This window comes from Acipenser ruthenus, chromosome 15 (assembly GCF_902713425.1).
Source record: "Acipenser ruthenus chromosome 15, fAciRut3.2 maternal haplotype, whole genome shotgun sequence".
In the NCBI taxonomy this organism is placed as follows: domain Eukaryota; kingdom Metazoa; phylum Chordata; class Actinopteri; order Acipenseriformes; family Acipenseridae; genus Acipenser; species Acipenser ruthenus.
In genome coordinates this window covers 34,212,285-34,240,185 of record NC_081203.1, presented here as the reverse complement: position 1 = coordinate 34,240,185, position 27,901 = coordinate 34,212,285, and the positions used below count along the sequence as shown (strand labels likewise).

Below are 27,901 nucleotides of genomic sequence, written 5' to 3'. Positions count from 1 at the left end.
CGAGTTACTGTTACACTTCATTCTATCATTATTCTTGTATTTTAAATAACGTTTTTTAGTGGCCCTATTCGTTTGAAAAATAAAAGTTCTCTATTCTGTGTCTGTATTTCTACCTGGGATTATCGCTTTGTTATGTAGAATAAACAGAGTAAACATGTTAACGTGGGTAGTTGTTTATGACATTTTAAAGACATTGAAAAAGACGTTTCTCATTGAATTTTAGTATTTCTAAAAGCAGTGCTATTGAGTGTTTAATACAGTAGTTTGAGTGGATTATAAAGAGAGGTCCCTCCTCACAAAGCCTCCATTTAAAACCTAATGAAGACTGTTTCGATGAATTAAAGGATCTTTGGGGTTCACCAAAATTCTAGCTGTTGCTGAAGAAACCAAGAAGATAGTCTAGAGCAGTTTTGTGGATATAAAACATCATATATTCCACCACACCTCGTCTCACTTCAGTGACCCCAATGCTGGTCAGGTGCCCAGCCAGGCCAGGCAGGGAGTAGTCAGGCTGGGGCTCTCCTCCACAGCACAGTAGCGTGACAGAATCAGGTGTTCAGATAAAATAACAGATAAGAAATGGATAGCAAGCGAGTCAGGATGTGTTGCAAATGCAGCTTGTTTGCTTGATCTGTCTGTGTGTTATATTAAGGGTGCAGCCCTTCTATAAGGAGCGCTATTAAATAAGATGCTGTGTCTGAAGCAGTCCACTGTTTAAATAAACATGTCATCCGATCAGCAGTATGTCAGCTATTATTACTGGCTGTTATTGTGTAATGCGGTACGTACAATTACTCATTCCCCTACATCAAAGCCCGCTGGCATCGTTCCAAAACTCCAAACCAGCACCTGTTATCCAAAGCCAGTGTGTTTATTTAATTGCCTGTGGAAACAGTGAATCTGTAAAATCATTGATCCGTTAGTTACGCAATCCAGGCATTCCATCAGTGTGCTGTGCTGGTACTGACCAGACCCCGTGACCCGAGGTGTGGGTCCCAGTCTCAGATTCCAGTGGTACAGCCTGGCAGAGCTTCTCCTCATCCAGGTATATGCCGTGGAGAAATAGCTGCTTCAAACAGCTTCTCCTCATCCAGGTATATTTTGTTGGAGAAATAGCTTCTTCAAACAGCTTCTCCTCATCCAGGTATATTTTGTTGGAGAAATAGCTTCTTCAAACAGCTTCTCCTCATCCCAGTATATGCCATGGAAAAATATGTAGTATATTTGTCTAGTATATATCTCCCCTGATCTACTCTCACCTCCTCCCCTCCTCCCCTGATCCCCTGTCCTCTCCCCTTCTCTCCCCTTCTACCCTGATCCCCTGTCCTCTCCCCTTCTCTCCCCTCCTGCTCTGATCCCCTGTCCTCTCCCCTGATCTACTCTCCCTTTCTCTCCCCTCCTGCCCTGATCCCCTGCCCTCTCCCCTTCTCTCCCCTCCTGCCCTGATCTCCTGCCCTCTTCCCCTTCTCTCCCCTCCTGCCCTGATCCCCTGATCCACTGTCCTCTCCCCTTCTCTCCCCTCCTGCCCTGATCCCCTGTCCTCTCCCCTGATCTCCTCTCCTCTTGTCTTCTCTTCCAGGCTGCATGGCGTTCCAGGAGGCTTGCCTGGCCCTGAGGGGGGAGCTTGTGACTGGTATCTTCGCTGAACCGCAGGCATCCCAGTGGTACTTCACTTAATTTCCTCTTCCAATCCCAGTGACGGGAGTCTGGGTACAAATCTGAACTCCTGTAACGGTGCTGCTGTGCTTGTAGAGCTTTCTTAAGGAAGTACCAAATAACAAATTAATATAATTGCAATGATATTAGGCTAAAACTGTCAATGATTTGTTTTTATTTGTCTTTTTTTCTCGGTATTTCTTTGCAGTTGCTATAAGGATAGCAGCGGCGTATTTTGTGTTAGCTCTTCATGTTAGCTCTGCTATTCACACACTGTCTGTCTCCCACAATAGAAGGGAAGACTATAGAGCGCATCCTCCTGCTTTCTCAATTACATTACATTACAGTACATGGAACTTATTTAACATCTCAGAGCCACTGTCATGGACAGATCAGAGAGGAGCACAACTTGCTGGAAAGCGGACTGCTCTCCACTGCACATGATTTGTTGTGTTTTGCATTAGCATTCATACCTCGTTTATAAGCTAAAACATTTTCCCACGTATTAAGAAAGGGTTTAGAACTTGGAAATTTGAATGCCTGGGAGCTAGCGGTGAAAATCTGCTTGGTTGCTTCCCGGAGGGGTCATATAAAAATACACGGATTATAAAATGCATTGAAATAAATCTGTTGTAATAAATGTGGGAATGCAAATCTCGGATCCTGGTAGTTACAATCTTTTCATTCTGACTCACCATTTAGATTTCTTATGATTGTAGATCACATAGTCTTTGTCATAACAAATGTATTGCAAATGTCGTGGGTATTTTACATTTTAACAGAAAGCCTAAATTGAATTAAATCTTTAACCTAATTTGTATAGCTTTGCCTAGCGATAACAATCAGGCAATCCCGTCTCTGTAATTGAATTAGCCAGTATAGTGAGGGAAGTGGGGTTTAGCAGAAAGCCTACAGTAAGGTTTAAAATTAGCTTCAAGAAAACAAGAGATTTGAAACAATTTAACATCGTTATTGATTTAAATTCACTACAAGTACAAGATGCAAGCATTTTTATTCTTAAATTGCCTGACAAGCACAGAGTAACACAGGTAAAAAAAAACAGAAGTAAAGCGAAACTGTTTGCAATGTCTAACCAAAGTCGCAACCCGACATATAATGTAATTTATTATGTTAAAATAATGGGATTTCAGAATAAAATCTGAATGACTTAGCAAAAGTTATGCACGTTTTAAAAGTTTCCCCTTTCTAAATTATGATAATAAACTCATCAAGCAAGAGAAAGGGGGGGGGGGCAAGCAATCAAGGTTGGGGGCCCATTCATGCAGGAAATTAAAACGATCCCTTTGTTTGAAAAGTATAAAGCCGACTGTAACCATTAGCTCCTCGCCCCCTGATCTCTGCCCACCTGCTCTGCCCCCTGATCTCTGCCCACCTGCTCTGCCCCCTGATCTCTGCCCACCTGCTCTGCCCTACCCGCGCTCTCGGATTCAAAGAAACTACAAGACTGCACCTGGAGCCCTCGGCTCTCAGTATTTATCCATTGAGATCAAGGGCCCTGACACTCGGAGAAACACAAGGTAACAGCACGCTGAAACGTGACTGCTTCCCAGGCTAGGTAACAATAACCAGAATTAATCTATGCAGGTATTGTGCGATTCCTTCTATAGTGTCAGTACGGACTAATATTTCAATGGCAAATAGTTGTTTTAAAACCTTAGTTCTCATTGTAATGGTTTTAATGTGATATGAAATGTGTAACTGTTTTGTGCGATTTTCAAACATATTTTGTTAAGAAGAGATTCCCAGTATTGATTCATTCGCTCATGTTGAACAGTGATTTATGAACTTTGAACAGTCTGGAATGTGCTCTGTTTTTGGCTCGTTGCAATGTGTAAGTCCGCTATCACTTTCAGAGAGCGATATTGAAAACGTGTTTGTACATTATAACAGGACGCGGTTATTGTTTTAAGAATATGAACTGTCCACGACAGTGCCCTGCGTAATGATGCTGATAATTGTATAACAGCCAGGTTTGAACTGCGTGACTGTGATCAGGTGAATGTGGTGCTTTGCTTGGTGACAGCAGAGAGTGAGAAGAGAGAGCTTAATGTTTTTCCAATGCGGTGTGCTTAACAAAACAGAAACTGCCTTGATACGCAAAATGTCCCATGATTTTTGTAAGTGAGCCTGTGATTTCCCTGTGTTCAGGTCCCAGCAGTACACTACCTCCCTGCCAGCGCTGATCCTCTCCAGGACCGCCGACTCTCACATCCACACCCTCCCCCTCCTGAACTCCAGCACAGAGGAGGTCATCTCCATCGTAAAGAGGGCTGCCCTGCACCCGCTTGTAAGTGTGAACTCTGCAGCTGCGTCCAAACGCTTTGCATCCCCCCTGTAGAATGAACACATTCTGCTTCGTGCAGTTGAATGAAACCTGCTGAATAACGTTACGTTAACATTGAGTTACACACCGCTTTGTAGTTTCCCCATATAACGGGAAACTGACAGAAATGTAACATTTCAAAATCTAACGTGAAATACTGTGCTACTAAAACTGTTGCGATATCATTTTGTAGTTTCTTTGATTACATGATGTTAAATAAAATATCTAAATTATGTTCATATATATATATATATATATATATATATATATATATATATATATATATATAATTATTTTTAAATAAATGGTGTCTCCATCCTAAAATTCTAGGTGATGGTAAACTTTTTGGCCATAGCTGTACAGTAACCCTGCGCTTGCACAGTCCCGCTGACCAGAGTTCGTGGTGCTGCTTCTTTTAGGAGTGTGCAAGAAATTCAAGGTGGACTTTTCCCTTTAGGATCATTGCTGCTATTCAGCTGGCTGGGGTCTCAAGGTCCCTTAGTGCCGTATGTTCACGTGCTGCATGCTGTCAGAACCTCAGAGAACTCCCAGGGTCCCAGTCAGAGGTACTGTAGAAACAGATGTCAAAAATATGTATTTTTGTCATGCTCTATAAAGGAGTTCCTTTTTGAATTGTACAACTTAATTTTGCAGTCTTCAGCTCGACAAAAATAATTCAGGACTGAAAGGGTTGAAATAGTTTTGTGCAGTTAGTGGGAATCTTTGTACATTCCTGTGTGAACCAGTCTCTGGTTCAGCTCCTGTCCAGGTGCTAGAAATCTATTAATCAATTCTGGCTTGTGATCACATTGGTTCCGATTTTAAATAGACATTTGTTACGTGGCGTCCCTCGTTTTTCTAATGTGTTTATTCTTCGTGGCGGATCAGTATGTCATCTCTCTCCACATTATCGGATTTAACAATCTCAGTTCCCCAGCCCCAGCCCCACCCCTGCTGGCTAGAACGCTAGAAAATGACTAAAGAAATCGTAATGACAATATAATAAAATGTGTAAGTAAATAACTGGAAAGCAGCCTGGGCATTTGGTAAATGAAAATCCCAAAGAAAGGATTGATGACTGAACAATGTGCCAGCGCGTAGCTAATGGGCCGAGACGGCACGTAATGGCAGGAAATGCAGCAGCTTCACTTAGCTAAGCTACAATGTTGACTCTTGATTGAGTGGCAAGACAAACAATCTGGCTGGAGGCAGCAGATCCGGTCTGGAGAGGGGCGTTGTTTTCTCCTTTACCCCAAAGCATGCAGCTGTGAAGCTGAGATGTTGATCAGCTTTTCGTGATGGGTTTCTTTGTGTGTCTCTCATGGTTGGTATTTCTGGTTTTAGTGTCCAAAAAAATCAGCAACAACCTCAAACACTGTCGCTGTCTGCAAGGGAGTGAATTGTTTTTTATTTTTAATGCAACTTCTTCATGTTTTAGAACCAATGTAAAAACCATTGAGGATCTCGCAGGGTTGTTTTGAAGCATTGGAATTCTCTTGTGTGTGTGTGTAAATATATTACTACATTATCCATCTGCCTTTCCTTATCTCACACATGCTGGAAATGATGGTGAAACTCCCTCATTTAAAGCGGTCTCTGAATATCCAAATGCGCAGTCTTCTTTTCTAATATTTCATTCATCATATAGGACTGACAAGTCAGGGACTTTTTAAAAGGGGCCACGTTCCCCAGAAACGCGAGTGACTTCTGCTTCCCGCAGAGTGCGCCCGCACAAGAGATTCTCCCATCACGAGAGCTGGTGTGCTGTAGTGCATGTGTTGCTGGTTACTGGCTGAAGAGATCAGATTCTCTGCCTAGGCTGTGAAAACTCCACAGTCCAGTTGGAACCTTTTTGTTTTGGTTTATTCTGGAAAATCAGAATTGAACTGGATGACAGATAACACTCTTTTGGCAGTTCTGAACCTTATCTTTTTTGTTTGATTTCTGGTTCCTCTTCTGTAGTTCAGAAGAGGGCTGGTTTTGAGCTCCCCTGAAGAAAACATATCCTCCTTTTACTGTGTCCAGGGGTGTCCAGGATAATAGACTTCTAAAAAACAGCACAGATTTTAAACCCACTCTTTAAATTGTCCCTGTGGGCAGCTTTCTTCTTGATAGAGCAGACCCAAGGACCTCTGAGTGATATTTCCCAAAACCAGCCCACAAATTCACAAGCTGTCTGCCTGCTAAGAAACTATTTAGTGGACAGATGTCTTTAATTGGAAAGTTGGAAAACTGCGGTATTGTGAAAGAAGGAAAGAACACTATAAGATGATTAACCAAGTGTGGAGAAATTTTGACAATGTTGCAGAAGTTGAAATGGAGGATTGGGTTCACAGGGGAGTGAATCTTTCTGATGTCTTGATCAGAAACACATGGCATCCCAGAAACGACTCCCCAGGAGAGCCATACTTTATTTATTACATATTTATAAATCAAGCAAGAAGCCGCAGCACCACAGATTTCTCCCGAGCCACAGACCATGATTAGAGTCAGAATGCAAGCAACCAACATGCATGCAATATTGTCAATCCTTCTCACTGCGTGCCAGGCGAATTTGGGCATAAGGAGTTAAAAGCATAGAGAAATACAACGGTAAAGTTCTTAAACTACAGATACAGCACTGCTTGGATGCAGGAAGCAGGTGGTGCACTTATGTTTGGTTGTTTATAATGATTTCTCCAGGCTGGAATGTGTAGATGAAGATCTGTTGATGAGATTCCCTCCCACTCCCCTCCACAAACTCGCACAGTGTTGGCCTTTGCATCTTCCATCTTCTTTAGCATCTTATTGACAAATACATTAAAATGGGCTTCGATTTTCATGTTGGCCTATTGGTTTAGTTTAGTGCTCTGCTGTGCTGAGTGGTGTTATTTTCTGTACTACTAGACTGCTGTGCGATCCTCCGTTATCTTTCCTCCAAGTTTAATATGTTGTGTAGGGTGTCTTACCTGTGCTTTGCAGTTACAGGGATGGAAATAAGACGCCCATTGCATAGCAGTCTGATCCAGTCCTGGTTTTACTATGCGTTTAATAAGACACACCTGAGCTTGTTACCTATACCCTGTGGCTAATCCATTTTTGAGTAGCCGTTATAAGCAGGTTTTTTTAATAGGATGCGATTTTAAAAGTTGTTCCCCTCAACGCAGAGGCTCCTCTCTCACTGCTTCGTTCCCCGTCCATGAAAGCTGACACGGCTGTTATGCGTTTGCATTGATGGCTTCACTGCTATGGTTGTTAATTGTATAGCTGCTTGTCTGATTTTGAGGAAAATGGTTTGAATATTTTTTTTTCTTTTCTACTGAATCCTGCTGACGTCCCTGCGTAATCTCAGCCTGGTGTTTTTATTTATATCTTATCTTAAATGACAGGATCTCTCAGTTAGGGAAGTGTAAATGCAAACAAGGGACGGGACTACACTGTAATGTGTTGTTGCTGTACCAGCGTGGGCGTGTTTTTTATTCTGCCGTTTCTTATGCATCTTTCAAGGTTGGCTGGCGTCTGTGTACAGGAGGTGCCTGGTGACTGTTGCCATGAGCCAGTGCCCCATTGTCTCTGCAGTACATAGCAACACATGGGCTTTCTTTCTTTGTACTGTACTGATTTTACAGCAGGAAATGTTGACTTCAGTTCCGTTAAAACGGTTGAGTTAAACAATTGGCCCCCAGTAGAACGAGGTGTGAATTGATAAGGACCTGTCTGCATCAGTAGAGTTCTATTGACCTGACTCGCTGGCCCCAGTTTACAGAAATGCAAGCAAGCAAACAGACATGTTGACTAATGACTTCGTCGTCCTTCTGTTTGAGACATTGTCTCGTCTCCCGAGGTAGCGCATGTATATTTCAGGGATTCGTTTTCATCTCATGCTGTGAAAGGGACATGGGATAGTGACATGCAATCCTTTTTGTTTTGTTTAATATTCACAGAGGAAAGGCAAGGAATGCTGGCCAGCCATGTTCAGCAAGTCCATCCCCTTCAGGGGCCCAGGGGCCACACTGGGGTCTAGGCACTCGAAACAAAAAAAAAAAAAAATGTGGACTGAAGGCATTCAGTGTCAGGAAAGATGCACTTTGTACCACAAGATGGCAGTGTCTGCAAGTAAGGCAGAGTGGCTTGTATTACTAAGTCTATCCTGCTGCCATTCTGTCACCCTGCAGTAAAGGCACTGCTTTGCGTTGGTTAGTCAGAGGGAACAGTTAAATGCAGCTTTATCTTGATCGCAGACTGCTTGCTTTCTGGGACCTGTGGGAGAGGCAGACCGAACTCCCCACACTAACATAACCCAGACAGAAAATGTGATCTCTCTTAAAGATTTCTAAAGGATTTGTAAATATTGTTGGCCCAGTCTTAAAGGGAATGTTATATTCAGCCCAGCAATTCAAACCTTTTCAGTTGCCCTTGTTGAAGTGTAATAAAATATATTGAAAGCATGGTAAAGCACAGGTAAGCACTGTAAATAAATAAACTTTATAGGGTGGAGACGATGTTTCTGAAATGTATCTTTATAGGGTGGAGACGATGTTTCTGAAATGTATCTTTATAGGGTGCAGACGATGTTTCTGAAATGTATCTTTATAGGGTGCAGACGATGTTTCTGAAATGTATCTTTATAGGGTGGAGACGATGTTTCTGAAATGTATCTTTATAGGGTGCAGACGATGTTTCTGAAATGTATCTTTATAGGGTGGAGACGATGTTTCTGAAATGTATCTTTATAGGGTGGAGACGATGTTTCTGAAATGTATCTTTATAGGGTGCAGGCGATGTTTCTGAAATGTATCTTTATAGGGTGGAGACGATGTTCCTGAAATGTATCTTTATAGGGTGCAGACGATGTTTCTGAAATGTATCTTTATAGGGTGGAGACGATGTTTCTGAAATGTATCTTTATAGGGTGCAGACGATGTTTCTGAAATGTATCTTTATAGGGTGCAGACGATGTTTCTGAAATGTATCTTTATAGGGTGCAGACGATGTTTCTGAAATGTATCTTTATAGGGTGCAGACGATGTTTCTGATAATGCGTTTTTTTGTCGTTCCCTCCCCCGACAGCCGGAGCTGACGGTGTTAAACCTGCCCTCCTATCTGGAGCTGGGCCGGCCGCTACTCATCCTGTTTGTGGACAGGGACGACAGTGAGAGCGTCCATGCGAGACAGGAGCTGAGCACACTGCAGGACAGAGGACAGCTGGACCACTACCTGCCCTGCTGGATACACCTGTGAGTCTCCCCTCAGACACAAAATGAGAGACACACACACAGACACAGAGCTGTGAGTCCCCTCAGACACAAAATGAGAGACACAGACACAGGCACACACACACACACACACACAGGCACAGAGCTGTGAGTCTCCCCTCAGACATGGAATGAGACACACACACACACACACAGGCACAGAGCTGTGAGTCTCCCCTCAGACATAGAATGAGACACACACACACACACACAGGCACAGAGCTGTGAGTCTCCCCTCAGACATAGAATGAGACACACACACACACACACACACACACACACACACACACACAGGCTCAGAGGCACATATCCTGTTTTGTTGCTGTGTTAGTGGTTTCTTTGGATACAGTCGTCTCGTTTTTTTTTATTTGTTTTTTGTTTTTTTGCATACAAGCCGTCACAGATACTCTCTTTTTTATCATAAGAAATCAGGTGTCATCTCCACCACACAGCAAGACTTTGACACTAAATGTAGCCTTGAGAATGAGGAAATACATCAGTTTACAATATTACACCAAACCGCATCTTTTTAAAAACACAAGCACTAGGGTTGGAGCAATAATTGCTAATATCATTAATCACAATATATATATATATTTTTTTTTTTGCAGCGATAATTTTATTGCGCTGAAAAATGATTCTCGATCATCATAATTGTCGTCCGTGACCCAATGAAGCAGTAATCAGCACTGAAGTGTCTGCGTGAGGCGTGAAACGTGCCCCGTGTGAGCACTGCGTACATTGGGAAGTGGAGCATTGATTTTAAACAGTGTGCTTTTAACTATACGGCATGCTTTCATTTTGATAAGAATTTGCACACTGGCAAAGCATGACTGGTTTTCTAACCTAAAAACACAAATATTGTTTGTAAAATAAAATGAAATAAACCGCTAGCTCACTATAAAATTACTGTAGAAAAGTGGAACTTTTGACTATTAAACATTCGTAATTAGAATTTAATTGCAAAAAAAAATAACAAAACAAGCAAAAGCAGACCCACATGGCACGCGTGTAATATACTCTGCTTCTTGTATTGTAAACTACAGTAAAGACACGAGTACTGTAAGTTACTGCAGCCTGTGCACCGCATGGGGAGAATAAGCGGGTGCTGAGAACCCTTGTATAGATCTCTGTTCCCACGGCTATTCTAAAAAAGGGTAGCTGCATAAATAGAAGAGAGTTCGCTTTTAATGAAAGGATAGGCAGCTCATTTTATTAAACTGTCTGCATACAAGCAGCCATGTGAAACTCAGCATGTTCCTAATAGTGTTTATTTATTTATTATTTTAACCTTGTTTGATTCTCTTAATGGCAGATTCGGCACACAAGTGAAAAAAAGCTTCCAGGTAACCTTAGCAATTTAGTTTCTTTATATTAATACATTTGGTGGCACTTTCTTTTATGAAAGTAAACGTTCTTGAATTAACATACATGTTTCAATAAGATATATGTATTTTAAAGGAAAACTACATCATTTATTAATATACAAATTACAATAGGTGTATTTTTATTTGTTCTGGGCACCCTCCAGAAATTAAACTCTGCACCTATGCTGTCTAGTTTTTTATCTTCTAAACTCGTGACGCTGACTGGCGGCTGTCATGCTGCTCAAGTAGAAATTTGATAAATTACAAGAATTTTTAATATTTTATTTATTCAGCCGATAGTCCTGATTCTCATGATAATTTACAGACGGTAATCGAGAGCTGAAAATGTGGTTATCGTCCAACCCTACTTTGCACCTGCCTGTCGAGAAGCTCTTGTAAACAAATAGAAATAAATAAACCCTGACGCGGCACGACAGCTTGTTCCCCCACACCCCCACGTTGGCTTTTAAAAGCTACTTGACAGGAACCCTGACTCATCCAGAACTGATAAAGGGCTGTTCTGTGCAGCACATGCTCAGTTTCAGCTGAACGCGGTCTCCTGAATGCAGAGCTGTGCAGTGCAAAACGAGCTTCTGGATTTGCTGCTGTAGATCTCAATGCTGATAACCCTTCCGGTACGAGCTTGTTAGGTATTTGATCTTTTAAAAGAGGACGTGGGTCGTCTTTTAGCTCTTTCAATTTGTGGTTTGATTTGCCTGGGTTTTATTTTTGCAGGGGTAGGAGTGCTGTGGCGTCACTGGGTTTCAGTGAAAGCTCCGAGTCTGTGTGCGATAAACCACCACTGTACTTTTAATTTGACACAGTTACTTTGAAGAAGCATGTGGAAACTGTGTCAGGGATAGGGATAGGGAACTAACCTGGGAAGGATATGTTTTCAATACCTAATTATTGCCCTTGCATGGCTTTATCAATTATTTAAAATGATCAGATTTTAGTTGCTAGAAAGAGCGATTGCAACATCGAAAACAATCTAGCCTCCCTCAGCTCTTACTTAAAGTGAACATACCCCTAGCTTGCAAAGTACAAAACGAACAGGAATAACAGCACATGCATCTGTGCATGTCCACTGCTCCGAACAGTGCAGAGCGGTGTGTCTATCAAGCACGTGTGTGTAATCAACGTCTGGCACTTCAGTAATGATCACACGCCATCTTCACACATGAATGGTGCACATCTGGGACCCCCTTGTCTGGCATTACCAGTTGATGGTAATTATCCAGCATTACAGTCGTTTTGCTGTAAAATGACCTATAGGAGAGTGTGAGGTGTAATTTCAGTTTGGAGTTTTATAACATGCTCATCTCTGAGTACCTCTTAATAGAAGCTTTCGGAGCTGCAGACTCTCACTCGAACAGCAGATCAGTTTGATACGGCCAGATTATTATTATTATTATTATTATTTATTTCTTAGCTGACGCCCTTATCCAGGGCGACTTACAATTGTTACAAGATATCACATTATTTTTACATACAATTACCCATTTATACAGTTGGGTTTTTTTACTGGAGCAATCTAGGTAAAGTACCTTGCTCAAGGGTACAGCAGCAGTGTCCCCACCGGGGATTGAACCCACGACCCTCCAGTCAAGAGTCCAGAGCCCTAACCACTACTCCACACTGCTGCCCAGATACCAGGATTGTTATCGCTGGAAATAACCGAAGGGAAAGAGCAGCAGATGGTGCCGCACTTTTAAACCGTGATCTGTCCAGGAGCCGAGCAGCGAGTTGTGGGAGTTTCTTTATTATTTGTTTATTTAGCTGACACCTTTATCCAAGGCAACTTAAAGAGACTAGAGTGTGTGAACTATGCATCAGCTGCAGAGTCACTTACAACTACGTCTCACCCGAAAGACGGAGCACAAGGAGGTTAAGTGACTTGCTCAGGGTCACACAATGAGTCAGTGGCTGAGGTGGGATTTGAACGGGGGACCTCCTGGTTACAAGCCCTTTTCTTTAATCACTGGACCTCACAGCCTCCTTAGCTCTGGAGTTGTTTAGCTCTGGAGTTCCAAGGAACTACGTGCAGCCAGGCCGCGTATGTTAGAAGATAATTGTAAGATAATTGTCCTTTTCTGCAGCCAGTGATGACAAGTGTTTAAGTGTGCTGATTAACATTCTGCTGGAGTTTCTAGGAGCCAGTTCCCATGGTATTTTACTGGAAATTGTTATAATCAAACATTTATGGGAAGAAGCGTGACTTGGACCGCAAGAGTTAGGAGGCGGCTCCACGTTTCTGATTACGCTTCTTGCACAACGTCTCTGTTCGCCCTGCGTTCCACGCTCTCCCGCTTCTGCAGCCCAAGCACCTTGCTTGTTTGCTTGCTTGCTTGCTTGCTTGTTTGTTTGGCGTGGGCAGTGATGTGTGCTTGTTGTGTTGCAGTGCTCGGACCCCAGCAGGCAGGGCTGTGTTGGAGTCGCTCCTGGGCTCTGTCCCCCATCTCCCTGCCCTGGTCCTTTCTCAGCTCGGCTCCGAGGGAGAGGTCTTCCTGTTCCAAGCACAACGCCCCCTACTGGCTGAGACAGTGCAGCGCTGGCTGAGCAGAGTGCAGAGCAAGGAGGAGGAACCCTCTGGTGAGTGAAGCACTTGCATACAAACGCACGCACACACTCTTGCACACGCATTCCCGGGAATGCTTAATGTTTTATTTTCAGTCACCCTTGAATGTTTATGAGAAGTTAATATATCTGTAATCGAGCCTTCAGGAATTAATCTTGTATAATTGTAAGAAATGCATGAGATTACTCAGATTTTCAAGAAACAGCTATGTGTCCAGACTAATGCTGCTTTTCATCAGTAAATGATAAAATGCCAAACTTCAAGTGGACGTGAAGTCTTACATCTTTCTTGGAAACCCTAACTCAAACGCAAGATATTTAGCATTGTGCAAGAAAAGAACGCAATATATTTCTATAAAAAGTGTCATATAAAAAAAAAAAAAAAAGAAGAAAATACTTTTGTCTGTTTCATTCCAATTTATAACAAACTGCTCGGCTGTGAGAGAGTCGGTTTTAAATCTCATTGAATTATAATGAACAAAATAAACCAAAAAAGCAAAATAATGGCATGAAGAGCATAATGCTAGCTGCTCCAGAATTCAATCGACTGCATGCTGTTCCAAAACATCAACGTGCCTTAACGGTTTACTGCAGTGAGAATATCCACATGTGGGGGTGTGCGGGGCTCACACGCAGTCTTACCTAGAATTATTGATCGTTACTTTGTCATTTTTACTACTTCTTGAAATTGCAGACTTCTGTAAAGCGCTTTGAGATGAGAGGCGCTATATCAATTGAAGTTGAATGGCCTGTGGTGACGGTGACACCGTGCCCCGGTCTCCACTCCAGTAAGACTGCGGATACGTCTCCATCCAATCCCTAACCTACACTCTGCACTGTCAGCGTATGGTTTTTGTACAGGCTTCCCTTTTCGCTCCTCTGTCGAGTTCCACAGTCTGACTCTGTATCAGCACAGAAAGACCGACCGTAAAGTTACTCTCATGAATACCAAATATAAAGTGCAATCGGACGTCTTTTTAAAGGTGCAGGAACATCTCTGTGGTGGTATACAAAGCCTAGGTGCTGACCCGTCCATGTGTGCAGAGAATGATCCCGCTTCTAGAGCTGCACGGACCGATTACTCCATTGTTCGGATTGAGCTGTCCACAGAAACCAGGTGACGCTCGTTGGTTTAATTCGCCTTATTTACCATTCAAAGTGAAACAAGTGCTTGGGTTGGTGATGGCTGCTGCTTTTCTTAGACTCTGTGGAGAGCAGCAATCATCACAGACCCAAGCAGCCGTATCCTCGCTTGTTTCACCTGGAATGGTAAATTAGCCCGATCAAGCCCAGCTCAATCCGAATGCTCCTCTCTGCCCACTTAGGGTCTGGAGCTCGGGGCCAATTCCTGCTTTTCAATTCCAATTCCTGTTTAAAATCCATTGCCAATTCCAATTCCCATTCCCTTTTAATGGCATTGATCAAAATTGCAATTAGCAGCATTGTGTTAAAATGAGCTTCTCATGGTGGCAACAAATTACTTCAATTGAAATCATTGTTGGCCAATTAAATCAGCTTCAAATGAAAGCAGTTGAACACTCACAACAATTATCACGTCTCTAAAATATCCATTCCAATTCCCATTCCGTCGAAAGAATGGGAATTCAAATTGAGAATGGATTTTAAAAAGGAACTGGAATTTAAAAACAGGAATTGACCTTAAACAACCCCCTTGACACGACACGGGACAATTCACAATGAAGATTCGCTACATAACCTCTATACACACACACACACACATATGCTTTGCTGTTTGCCACAACTATCAAACCTAATTCATCTACGTGAGTATAACACAAAGAGGTTTGATAGACAACAGGTGAAAATAGACCTTTTAATTCAATTTACAGACAGAAAGCAACCTTTTCCAGCTCATCACTTTCAAATCAGTGTTAAGTTATTACCAAATAAACCCCCTGCTTCTTATACTAATCTGTGTTTCTGTCTACTCTGGAAGTTCTGTGTGATTTTGGGAGTGGTGGGCTTATTCAGAGCTGCCAGTAGCCTTAGCCATTTAAAGAAAAGCAGCATGGTACTGTTTGTATTTGTTTTGTATGGTGGTTTGCTGGGCTGCAGTCTGGAATTGGTCTGTGCTCTGCTACGCTGCATCGCTGGATTTTACAGCTCGTTTCAGCTAGTTCAGCATGTTTAACGTTCAAATAATTATAGAAAGAATATTCAGGTATGGAAATTCAAATTATTTTGTGCATAGAGGGACTTGTGCACATTTTCTTTTATACACAGTGTATAGTGTGTGTGTCATTAATGTGTGTGTCAGACAGCTCTGAACATTTCATATTAGAAGAGTTGTGTAACGATAGGATTGTCGTTTGGTAGACGCACAAACATAAAGGTTAATGAATGCTTCCAGAATCTGTAATAGATATCAATAACACACATGCTTGGCATATTTTGATAAGTGATGCAATGCTTACTCTGTATAAATCTGCCCTGTAATATGTGTGGGAAAGTTGAGGAGGAGCAACAGGCTGCCAGTAAAGAACATTTCCACTTTTAACCCTTATAAAAATGTACCACAGTACGTGTGCAGATTGACCATGCTTACCATGGTTATGAGATGCATTTACCACTGTTTACTATGGTTTCACATGTTTAATATGCCTTACCACACCTCTCTATAATGTACAATGCTTGCCTATGCTTTACCATGCTTTCACTGTGCTTCATTACACTTTGCTGTGCTTTTACTGTGGGGAGCCTTTAGGAAGGTAGTCCAGGGATGGCTGGAATCAACAGCATTGCGAGGTTGATTAGGACATGGATAGCTAGGGGGCTACTGAGGCCGCAGCTGAGTGGCTCACCAGAGCGCCCATCCTTTCTCTGCCCACATTCACTTCTGTGGAGTTCTGTGAACAATTTTTTTAAATTGTTGTTTTGATTTCTACCCAAGGAATATCTGGCAATAGAAATGGATTAACTGAAATAATAATTTCCCCATGCACTCTGGGCCAAATTTAAAGCCTGTTTATTTATTCTTTTAAATACAATTGTACTGTGGTCTTGAGCCAGTGGTAAACATGCCAGATATCAAAATATTTCAAGAGCGTTTTTTGAAATAAATATTTACCAGAAAACGTTACTGTAAGAGAAATATTTTTGTTTCTAGTGTGTTGTTTTTTGTCATATTTATTAGAGTTCAGTCCTGATGTATGTATGTATGTGTGTGTGTATGTGGGTGTGTACTGTAGGAGAGAGTTCAGTCCTTATGTATGTATGTATGTATGTGGGTGTGTACTGTAGGAGAGAGTTCAGTCCGTATGTATGTATGTATGTGGGTGTGTACTGTAGGAGAGAGTTCAGTCCTGATGTATGTATGTATGTATGTATGTATGTATGTATGTGTGTATGTATGTACTGTAGGAGAGAGTTCAGTCCTTATGTATGTATGTGGGTGTGTACTGTAGGAGAGAGTTCAGTCCTGATGTATGTATGTATGTGGGTGTGTACTGTAGGAGAGAGTTCAGTCCTGATGTATGTATGTATGTATGTATGTGGGTGTGTACTGTAGGAGAGAGTTCAGTCCGTATGTATGTATGTGGGTGTGTACTGTAGGAGAGAGTTCAGTCCTTATGTATGTATGTATGTATGTGTATGTATGTCTGTATGTATGTGGGTGTGTACTGTAGGAGAGAGTTCAGTCCTGATGTATGTATGTATGTATGTATGTATGTGGGTGTGTACTGTAGGAGAGAGTTCAGTCCTTATGTATGTATGTGGGTGTGTACTGTAGGAGAGAGTTCAGTCCTGATGTATGTATGTATGTGGGTGTGTACTGCAGGAGAGAGTTCAGTCCTGATGCACAGGGTCGAGGGTGAAGTGCTTTCTTGACTTGCTGACCACCGGCTGAGTAATCCAAACAAATACAGATTTGGGTGTTAGTCCCAAAATGTTACGTCGCATTGCTGTGGCTACGCAAATAGATTTCTATTGTCTGGTTTCCCAGACTCCAGATTGGCCCTACTCTGGGACTGCTGGGACTAGCCGACAGTAATGGATTATTGGGGTCTGAAACCAACCCTATAACTTTTAATAATCACTGAAAAGACATAGGAAAGTATAGTGGTTCTAACTGGCATCGTAAGTATTCAGATCTTTTTGTAGATGAATGATTTATGTCCAGATCTGCTTGCTATAATTTTTGTTTAACTTAACCATTGGTGGCATAAAACCATAAAACACAACGAGATTCCTGGCAGTGACCTCTTTAACTGCTTAGTGCACCCATCATTCATCCAGCAGTAAGAGCCTCACTGTTGGTTCTCTTGAGTTACATTACGTATTGGCCACGCATGGTCTGTGTGCTTGTAGGAACATCAAGTACTGTCTGGTGATGTGTTAATGCAGTGCCAAGTTGTTTTCCCTTTTCCTCTGCCACGTGACAGCAGACTGTTAGTTATCGCTTATTTAAATATCTTCAATATAGCTACAATATACAGTGCACCCTTCACTAAACCATGCCTGAATGGGGTGGGGGGCTCAGGTCGGCCAGGGTGTCCTCGGCTCACCGCGCACCAGCGCCCCCTGTAGTCTGGCCGGGTGCCTGCGGGCTTGCCTGTAAGCTGCCCAGAGCTGCGTTCTCCTCCGACGCTGTAGCTCTGAGGTGGCTGCATGGCGAGTCTGCAGTGTGAAAAGAGGCGGTCGGCTGACGGCACACGCTTCGGAGGACAGCGTGTGCTCTTCTTTGCCGCTCCCAAGTCAGTGCGGGGGTGGTAGCGGTGAGCTGAGCCTAAAAATAATTGGATATTCTAATTGGGAGAAATACAAAAAATAACTGGCGACTACTAAATTTTAGAAGAACAAAAATAAATAAATGGTATATCAATCTGCTAACCGTGACTCATGAGCGACTTCCTTTACCGCTGTGATGCAGATGATACCACCTCGTATTCTCCTAGATCGCGTGTGGCTGTAACAGTACATTACAAGTGTTCGGAGAGGCAGCTCGCTGACGTTTGTCTTATCAGGTTGATCAGCTAGTTTAAAAAGGGTAATTGAGTTACACTGGGCTGGTCCTACATTAGAGGCACAGGAAATGAAGGCAGGCAGTAATTGCTAGCTCCCAGCAGCGCAGCTCAGTTACCGTAAGCACCACTGGGTAAATAAATACACTGGCTCAAATTCACAAAGCAACAAGCCTGGGCAGAAAGATTTCAGTGAGCTTCAGGGGAGAGGTGCTGTGTGGTGTGGCAGTGTGTGCACAGTGGTGCAGTTCACAATGTATTTGTTTACTGAACTTCTGGTGACATCTTTATCTTTCTCCATCTTGTCAGAATTTGTTTGTTTGTGACGATGCGCTTTCACGGTCGTCTTCATCAGCATTTTTAGCTTCTTCAAGAAGTCGTTTGTAGTAGAAGAGGTACTTGAACAGCGTCCCTGCTCGATTTACACCAGTGTGTGCGAGTAGGTCCCTGACTGCAGTGCACTCTGTATGTTTAGTCAGACCCTTGTTTTTAGAGAGAAATTAACCATCAAGTAACCAGAAATGTAATCTAACCTCAGTGAAATCGCTGGCAACCCCACAGACACTCTGAAGCATGCACGCCACCGTCCGAGCCAGCAAACTCCGGGCCTGGGTTAGAATCGGATCCCCCCAGGCGTTTGGTGGGAAATGAATCGTGTCCGACTGTCCCCACCATTGCACGCCTCATAAATCAAACCTGATGTGCTGGAACATTGTGCTGTTCTGGATTCCAGAGTCCTCCTTCACTGCACGATACACAGCCTGAAGTTCTGTTTGGATGTTTTTTAAGTTAAATCAAACTATTTTTACTGCAATTAGTAAGGCATAGTTAACTTTTCCATTTTTTTGTATGTTAGTATTTCACAGAATGATGTGAAATGTTTTTTTTTTTTACTTTAAGTTCAATAAAGAGTTACAAAATGTCATTACATGTACCGCAAGTTTTGGGGCAAAATGTCTGAACCACAATCTGTCTAAACAAAGTGTTTCTGCTGACAGTACAGAGATGAAAATAAGACTCCAATTGCAGAGCAGTTAGATCCATTCCTGATTTTACTACGAGTTTAATGAGACACACCTGAGCGTGTTACCTACACACTGGGACTAATCAAGCTGGTAGTAAAACCTGGAATGGGTGAAACTGCCGTGCAATAGGAGTCTGATTGCCATTGTTGCAGTACTGTACATGGGATAGTGCAGATAATTGCATGTTTTAATTCTGTTCTGTTCCAGTACAGCAGTGGTTTTGTAAATGATGTAAAGATAACCTTTCTTCATTTTTCAATATAAATTATCTGCAATTTTACTGTGCGCTTCCCCTGTCCATCAACTTTTCAGAAAACAGCCAATAAGGAAGTTCTGCTCAAGCTCTGACATCTAGCGAGTCTTGAGGGTGCAGTATCACCGTCTGCCTCAAGAGGGAGCCCAAGTCTTTAAGTTAGCTGTGAATGCATTGTAATGGTTGGTCTCCTGAATCACATAGGTGGAGAATTAACAGTTATTAACCCTGTGAGCCCAGTTCAGACATGCAGATGAATGGCAAAATTGAGGAAAGCTACATTTTTATTGAAATTAAACAAGTTATGCCTTATCACTGAAGCACAGTAGAAAAGACTGAAATTTAGCAAATTGTGTTTATCGTTTGTCTTTTAATGTGTTTGTCGTAATTGGTTCTTTTCAACGTTCTCCTCATCAAAGTGAGAATGTGGCCCCCATCTGCTTCTTTGCCCTTGTGTTTCTGTGGTAGAATTCCTGTTTTTCCTCAGTTTTCCTGAATCCCCATCTCCTGGGGATGCACGAAGCAACGGAATGCGTCAAATGAATGAAGCAAGCACTTAAAAATATTCCTATTCTTCATGCAAACAATGACCACAGCCAGCCTCTTCCTGTTAAAAAGCGAGTCACCAGCCACTGCAATACCCAGGGCTACTCAGGCTGCATTGCCCTGGAATATCTGAGAGAGTATATCGTGGAGGGGCCAGTGTATGTGTGTGTTTCTGTGTGTGCGAGCGTGCGTTTGGTTATGTCTTGAGAATCACTCCTCCAGTGTTGATCTTCGTGTGTTTATTCTTTAGGACATCCTTAGGAAGGAGGTAGCTGTCATGTTAATTGATTTTGGCATGTCCCTTACTATTTTCTCATGGTGTTTGCTGTCATTCGGAGTGGTTCTGGGTTGTTGCTGTAATATTATTATCATTTTCTGCGACAGGACAAGGCTCCCTGCTCTATGAGACAAGGCTCTCTGCTGTGTGAGACAGGCTCCCTGCTGTGTGAGACAGGCTCCCTGCTGTGTGAGACAGGCTCCCTGCTGTGTGAGACAGGCTCCCTGCTCTATGAGACAAGGCTCCCTGCTCTGTGAGACAAGGCTCCCTGCTCTGTGAGACAGGCTCCCTGCTCTGTGAGACAGGCTCCCAGCTCTATGAGACAAGGCTCCCTGCTGTGTGAGACAGGCTCCCTGCTGTGTGAGACAGGCTCCCTGCTGTGTGAGAGCACGTCAGCTCCCCTCGCACTCCTAAAGCACAGGAATCGCGTCGTGCCGGAACATTATTTGCATCTTGTTTACGAAACAAACCTGGCAAGGCAGCAACATTTTTTTTAATAAACTCTAAACGATTGTCAGCTAGAATGCTGAGTTATCAATGGTTAGAATGCTGAATTATCAATGGTTAGAATGCTGAATTCTCAATGGTTAGAATGCTGAATTATCAATGGTTAGAATGCTGAATTCTCAATGGTTAGAATGCTGAATTATCAACGGTTAGAATGCTGAATTCCTGGTGCTCCCGAGTGGCGCATCCAGTAAAGGCACTCCACGAGGAGTGCAGGATGCGCTCTATAGTCTGGAAGTTCGAGTCCAGGCTATTCCTTTGCCGACCGAGGACGGGAGCTCCCAGGGGGCGGCGCTCAATTGGCCGAGCGTCGCCCGGGGGGAGGGAGGGTTAGGTCGGCCAGGGTGTCCTCGGCTCACCGCGCACCAGCGACGCCTGTAGTCTGGCCGGGCACATGCGGTCTTGCCTGTAAGCTGCCCGAGAGCTGCGTTGTCCTCCGACGCTGTAGCTCTTGGGTGGCTGCATGGTGAGTCCGCAGTGTGAAAAAAAGCGGTCGGCTGACGGCACACGCTTCGGAGGACAGTGTGTGTTCGTCTTCGCCCTTCCGAGTCAGAGCAGGGGTGGTAGCGGTGAGCTGAGCTTCAAATCATAATAGGCCATTCCAAATTGGGAGAAAATAATAAAAATAATTGGCAACAACTAAATTTATAAAAAAAAAAAAAAAAAAAAAGAATGCTGAATTCCTAATATTTTTTTTTTTTTGGGAACACAAAATTGAAATCATTGGAAATTCAGCATTCTAATCTTTGAGTATTCCGCATTCTAATCATTGAGAATTCAGCATTCTAATCATTGAGAATTCAGCATTCTAATCATTGATAATTCAGCATTCTAACCATTGATAACTCAGCATTCTAACCATTGATAATTCAGCATTCTAACCATTGATAATTCAGCATTCTAACCATTGATAATTCAGCATTCTAACCATTGATAATTCAGCATTCTAACCATTGATAATTCAGCATTCTAGCTGACAATCGTTTAGAGTTTATTAAAAAAAATGTTGCCGCCTTGCCAGGTTTGTTTCGTAAACAAGATGCAAATAATGTTCCGGCACGACGCGATTCCTGTGCTTTAGGAGTGCGAGGGGAGCTGACGTGCTCTCATAGAGCAGGGAGCCTTGTCCTGTCGCAGTGCCCTGCACCCCAGTGAATCTTGTCCTTTCGCAGTGCCCTGCACCCCAGTGAATCTTGTCCTGTCGCAGTGCCCTGCACCCCAGTGAATCTTGTCCTGTCGCAGTGCCCTGCACCCCAGTGAATCTTGTCCTGTCGCAGTGCCCTGCACCCCAGTGAATCTTGTCCTGTCGCAGTGCCCTGCACCCCAGTAAATCTTGTCCTGTCGCAGTGCCCTGCACCCCAGTGAATCTTGTCCTGTCGCAGTGCCCTGCACCCCAGTGAATCTTGTCCTTTCGCAGTGCCCTGCACCCCAGTGAATCTTGTCCTGTCGCAGTGCCCTGCACCCCAGTGAATCTTGTCCTTTCGCAGTGCCCTGCACCCCAGTGAATCTTGTCCTGTCGCAGTGCCCTGCACCCCAGTGAATCTTGTCCTGTCGCAGTGCCCTGCACCCCAGTGAATCTTGTCCTGTTGCAGTGCCCTGCACCCCAGTGAATCTTGTCCTGTCGCAGTGCCCTGCACCCCAGTGAATCTTGTCCTGTCGCAGTGCCCTGCACCCCAGTGAATCTTGTCCTGTCGCAGTGCCCTGCACCCCAGTGAATCTTGTCCTGTCGCAGTGCCCTGCACCCCAGTGAATCTTGTCCTGTCGCAGTGCCCTGCACCCCAGTGAATCTTGTCCTGTCGCAGTGCCCTGCACCCCAGTGAATCTTGTCCTGTCGCAGTGCCCTGCACCCCAGTGAATCTTGTCCTGTCGCAGTGCCCTGCACCCCAGTGAATCATGTCCTGTCGCAGTGCCCTGCACCCCAGTGAATCTTGTCCTGTCGCAGTGCCCTGCACCCCAGTGAATCTTGTCCTGTCGCAGTGCCCTGCACCCCAGTGAATCTTGTCCTGTCGCAGTGCCCTGCACCCCAGTGAATCTTGTCCTGTCGCAGTGCCCTGCACCCCAGTGAATCTTGTCCTGTCGCAGTGCCCTGCACCCCAGTGAATCTTGTCCTGTTGCAGTGCCCTGCACCCCAGTGAATCTTGTCCTGTCGCAGTGCCCTGCACCCCAGTTTCATTTCTTCTAATCTGCGGGCTGAAGTTGTTTTGTATTATTAGAGTCGTTTCAGGCAGTCACTGTGTGCTTGATAAGGGTAACTTACGGGACCATTTTAAGCACGTTTCCTGATCACACAGACTGCACCATAATTCACTGCCAGCAGTAACATGTGCCAAGTTTCTTTTTTCTTTTTTTTTTTTGTTTGTTTGCCCAAAACAAGAACAATGTTTTGTTTAATAGGTGTACGTGCCAGAGTGTATTATGATATTGGAATTCAACTTTTAGTTCCCAGAACTAATGGCTGTGTTACCCATGAACAATCTCCCTCATTGAAACACAAACTCGGAGCCTCCTTTTATAGATCAGATCATCGAAGGCTTCAGTAAACTATTGTGAAATGGTGTGGTATCTGTTTACAGAGGATCTTATCAAGCACACAGTGAAATGACTCTGATAATAGTAAAGGATGTTTCTCCACCACTGACCTGTTTGTAAAAGGACTCTTTTCACCCTCTGGGATTTCAGATGAGAAGATTCTGTATCATTGCTCTCAATGAGCAGCGTCCTGCTTAATGCAGCTCGGAAATAAAACTGCTCATTTGTTAGACTCCCTTCTAGGGTTGCAGAATTCCCAAGAATTTTGAGAGCGGTAAATTTTCACTGGAAATTTGGGGAATTTTGTGGGAATATTGGGAATGTTCTGAAATATTCGGGAACTTTTGGAATTTTCATTTTGTGATATTGAACAGATAAGTGATCTTGGATCAGGGTAAATTGTTTCAGAAGAAAGTAAAAACACGCTCTAAACATTTTTTAAACATTGGGTTCAAATGATTTGAACACTTTTTTTATCTTCGTTTTAGAACACAATCACAACTCAATTTTGCTTAACATATTGTGCAAACTGTAAATTATTTAAAAGATGCTGGATATGTCTAGCATAAAAGACTCTGGGTTACTGTATGCTGCAGGTACTGGTCAGTAACATATGAGGTGTTGATTTCAATAGTGATTGGCAACAATAAAGAATACAACAAAACAAACACAGAGTAATGTAACAGCCTTTCCAAACCGTGACTATTCTAAACGTGGGTCTCATTTCAACATGTTTACTGGAACTAATCACCCTGTACCTAGAAAGCAGACTTCAAGCGCAGGCGTTTTCCATCTCAATGAACAAAACATGCGACTACAGAATCATTTCATAAATACAGCTAAAGAGACTCTAGCCGTTTGAAATCTAAAACAGATTATTGCTCGATTGTTGCGTTCATAATTTTAAAACAAAATTAACGAGACAAATTAAATAAACTTTCACATGCAAATCAAATCTAGAACAATACATTTACTTTGTTGTTACTATATGTCATTATTTAAAATAACTGAAAAACTGTTGTTGTGAAATAATGCATTAACAGCTCACAATCTTTACTTGCTTAAAGTGAGGGCAGGTAAATAATGCAACAAAAAAGTGTTTCCTTTTCTCCAAGGCAGTGTAAAGATCATTCAGCTGTATGTACAGCAGCTTCCTGACAGGCAGGGTTTGTGATCCACTTGACAAGCGCACTTATCACCAAAACTGAAGCACAGGTACCGTGCGGTCCGATTCTGATGCAGCGTTTTTATGATTATACTATAGATCGCATTTCAGGATGAATAGCAGATTTCACGGGACCTGCCGTTTCTCATGGCCGTTACATTACGTTGCACCTAGAAGCCCTGGAGCCACACAGAAAACAAATGCATTTGGTTGTACACAACACGGTATTCTACTTGATTATTTGTAGTTACCAGTCCGCAGTGTGTTTGGCTGTGATTAGACCTGTCTATCGTCATTCAATCAGCCTTTTGAAATGCTGGCATCTGCTGCCTGGCAGGTGCGCTGCTCTCTGTGACCTTAAATTGGTAACATGCTGTTGTTAACTGATGAAAATACAAAGTAGTCCAAACAAGAATAAAGATAGAGAATACCTGCACACTAAATATGCTCCAAAATAAATAGTTTAACAGTATGCAACCATTCACATTTTTTGTTTTTGTTTTCTGTAACGGTCGTGTTTTCTGGTTTGCATTTGCAGTGTTTTTTTCTCTCTTTTTGAGAACATTTGCCTTTTCCACAGATCTGTTGCTCTCTCTCCTACAGGGGTGCTGTCGGATGAGCAGTGGGGTCCCCCGGTCCCCCTCTTTGATTTCCTGGCTGTGATGGACGAGGCAGTGCCAGGCTTTGCTGCCCAGAGGACTGAGGATGAGGAGGAGGAGGAGGAAGGGGAAGGGGAAGGGGAAGGGGAAGGGGAAAGAGAGAGAGTGGACCCAGACCCAGACCCAGATCCAGACCCAGACCCAGAGTCCAGCCCGCCAGTCTCCACAGTGCAGCCTCCCCAGCGATCAGACCCACCCCAGCACCCCCACACCGAGCTCTAACTGCACACTGCGGACAGCTCCATTCACCCACACACCAACACCAAATCCATATTAAAACACAGCCCAGCTGCTCTACCAGCCAGCGTCATCCAGGACCTCCTTTGGAAATGAGGTGCCGGTGGGTTCTCATCCTGGTTAAATACCGGATTAAATCAAACTGAACATAACTGACAGCACGCCAGATTCTGTTTAGTTATTCCTGTATTGTTGCAAAGTACTGGTATTTCAGACGAGCCTTAGTTTCGATGAGTTGTATAGAGCTCCAGCTGATTGCTGATCAGGTGATGCAAAGGAAAGATAAGAAACTGAATGTGTGTGTACCAGGGGGTTTCAGTGGACTGTGTTTGAGGTGGCAGGCCCTTGACAACCACTGCACTGAAATGAATACATGAACACACGGTGGGGAACAAGACTGCAAAAAAACACACAAAAAAACAACCAAGAACACCACCATGAGATGGCGCTGGTGCAGTGATTGCCCTGCTGTTTCGTCACTCACAGCCTGTAGACGAGAGTCAAGTTTTCTGCCGTGCAGAGCAGGTGTGACAGCAGCAGCCTCTGAATTAGGGTCCGGGTTGCTACACAGGCATCGCAGTGCCATATTTTTACAGTAACTTTACCTTAATATTCACTTAATAAAACTATTTGTAGATTAATTCTAGTGTGTATTTATAGTGTATAGGTACATCATTAACAGATTTTACACTAATATTGAACAGCTTTTACCGTAGTGTGAAAAAACTGATAAAACCATGTCAATATCATGATAAATCTACCGTCATTGTGCACAAAACTGCCTGTTAGCCAATGCGATCTTGAACACGTTTTGTGAAGCGTTTGCAGAGATATTCCACCTGGATCCGAGTGACTTGCATTACAGCCACCTGGTATGAAGAGCGTGGGACAGGGCAGTGTTTACTGCGAGATCTTGTTTCCTGAAACCTTTCCATCCAGAAAAGAGATATTAAATTCAGGTTGGCTCGTAGGCTGCCAAAGGGAAAGAAAGATCATATCCTGCTGCCTGTAGAGACTGGGAAAAGAAATAGGTTTCCTTAACTCTTTCAGGGCTGCAGCTTGAGCTCAGCGGAGCACTGCCCTCTCTGCGGAGAGGAGCGCTCAGCTTTTCCATGCTGACTGTGAAGCAATGCAATCGAATCGAATGGCTGCCACGCTAGGAGAGGTGGATATATGGTATGATATATTCTGTGTATTGGAAACTGTTATTTAGTGTTTTGTAAATAAACCATTGTCTAAAAATATCATAATTTGCTCGCAAACCCATTACTGGTTTACTGTACCTGAAATAAGATGATCAGAGATGTTTGAACTGTGAATTGATCAAATCGCCTGTCTCAGGAACGTATTCAAAAACAATTGATCTAGGCTCCTTGAAATTATTTTAGATTGTAGCCGGTGGTGTAGCTATCCCAGATGATTGGTTCTATGAATTACCAACAAGAACCAATCCTACTATCCCTATTAAACTTGATGCTTCTGCAATCTTAGGCTGGTTTTAATGGCCATTCAATTACAGGGATGGAAATAAGACTCCTATTGCACAGCAGTTTAACCCATTCCAGGTTTTACTGCGAGCTTGGTGAGCCACAGTGTATAGGTAACAAGCTCAGGTGTGTCGTATTAAACTTGTAGTAAAACCAGGAATGGATCAGACTTCTATGCAATGGGAGTCTAATTACCACCCCTGAATTTACTGTAAATGTTCACACACACACACACACACACACACACACATACCCATCTTGACCACGTCTAACTAAAAAAACAGCAAATACCAGCAAGGTTCGGATCTGCTGTAATGGAGCACAGATGCCGCTGGCAAAGAAAAGCTTTTGCGTTTCCAAATTATATTGTTAATTTAGAGTAAGCTTAAACTTGCCAAATGCATTTGAATAAAGATTAAGGCTTCCCATCCCCAGGGGGTAACAAACACAGAGTGACCCAGAGAGTAATTAAGAGGTTGAGGAAAATTTCCAGCCTTGGCTCATTTTCCCAGCTCTATGACTCTGGTGTGTCTGGGCAAGGACAGCTGGAATCGCTTATTCTCAGTGTAAATTCAACAGTTTCCTGAACAACGGCATTGCCCTCAAGAAGGAAACTTGAAGACGTTTCAAAAGCTGCCTAACACAGGCTCTGGGGTCAGTGTTATCTGCTGTGTTTATTCCTTCAAAGACGTTGGCTTGGATTTAAATGGTGTCCCAGTAAACGCTCGCCCCTATCACAGCCAGGTTTCATAAAGCTGTCTTCCTGGCAGGGTTCAGTTGCCCAGTTAGTTGTATTAAGCGCTGTTGTCAGAATTATTGAAACTCTTTTGTTCTCCGCTTCCCGGTCGCTGCCTGTAGACGCAGGAGCTGTTTTCAATCAAGGCACATCTGGCTCCAGTGTCCGACTCAACAGGACTTTTCTCCCCCGCATGGGAATATCAGAAATTGCATAACAGTTTGACAGAGCAGTTTGTGTGGGACGAAGCGACATCGGAGAGGAGTATCATATCCGTCTGATTATAAAAAGAAAACACAGATAATAATACACGAATCCGG

At 43.2% G+C, this 27,901-nt stretch overlaps 1 protein-coding gene across 1 annotated transcript in view; it reads left to right on the top strand.

The window, feature by feature from the left end:
• LOC117421964 (thioredoxin domain-containing protein 16-like) overlaps nucleotides 1-26,608 on the top strand; it is a 40,379-nt gene extending 13,771 nt beyond the window's left edge. The window contains 5 exon segments of the mRNA XM_058986557.1: nucleotides 1,580-1,664; nucleotides 3,826-3,964; nucleotides 9,050-9,216; nucleotides 13,003-13,193; nucleotides 25,066-26,608. Coding sequence (XP_058842540.1) covers nucleotides 1,580-1,664; nucleotides 3,826-3,964; nucleotides 9,050-9,216; nucleotides 13,003-13,193; nucleotides 25,066-25,343 — 860 coding nt within the window. The 3' untranslated portion in view covers nucleotides 25,344-26,608.
• Nucleotides 26,609-27,901: the final 1,293 nt, after the last annotated feature.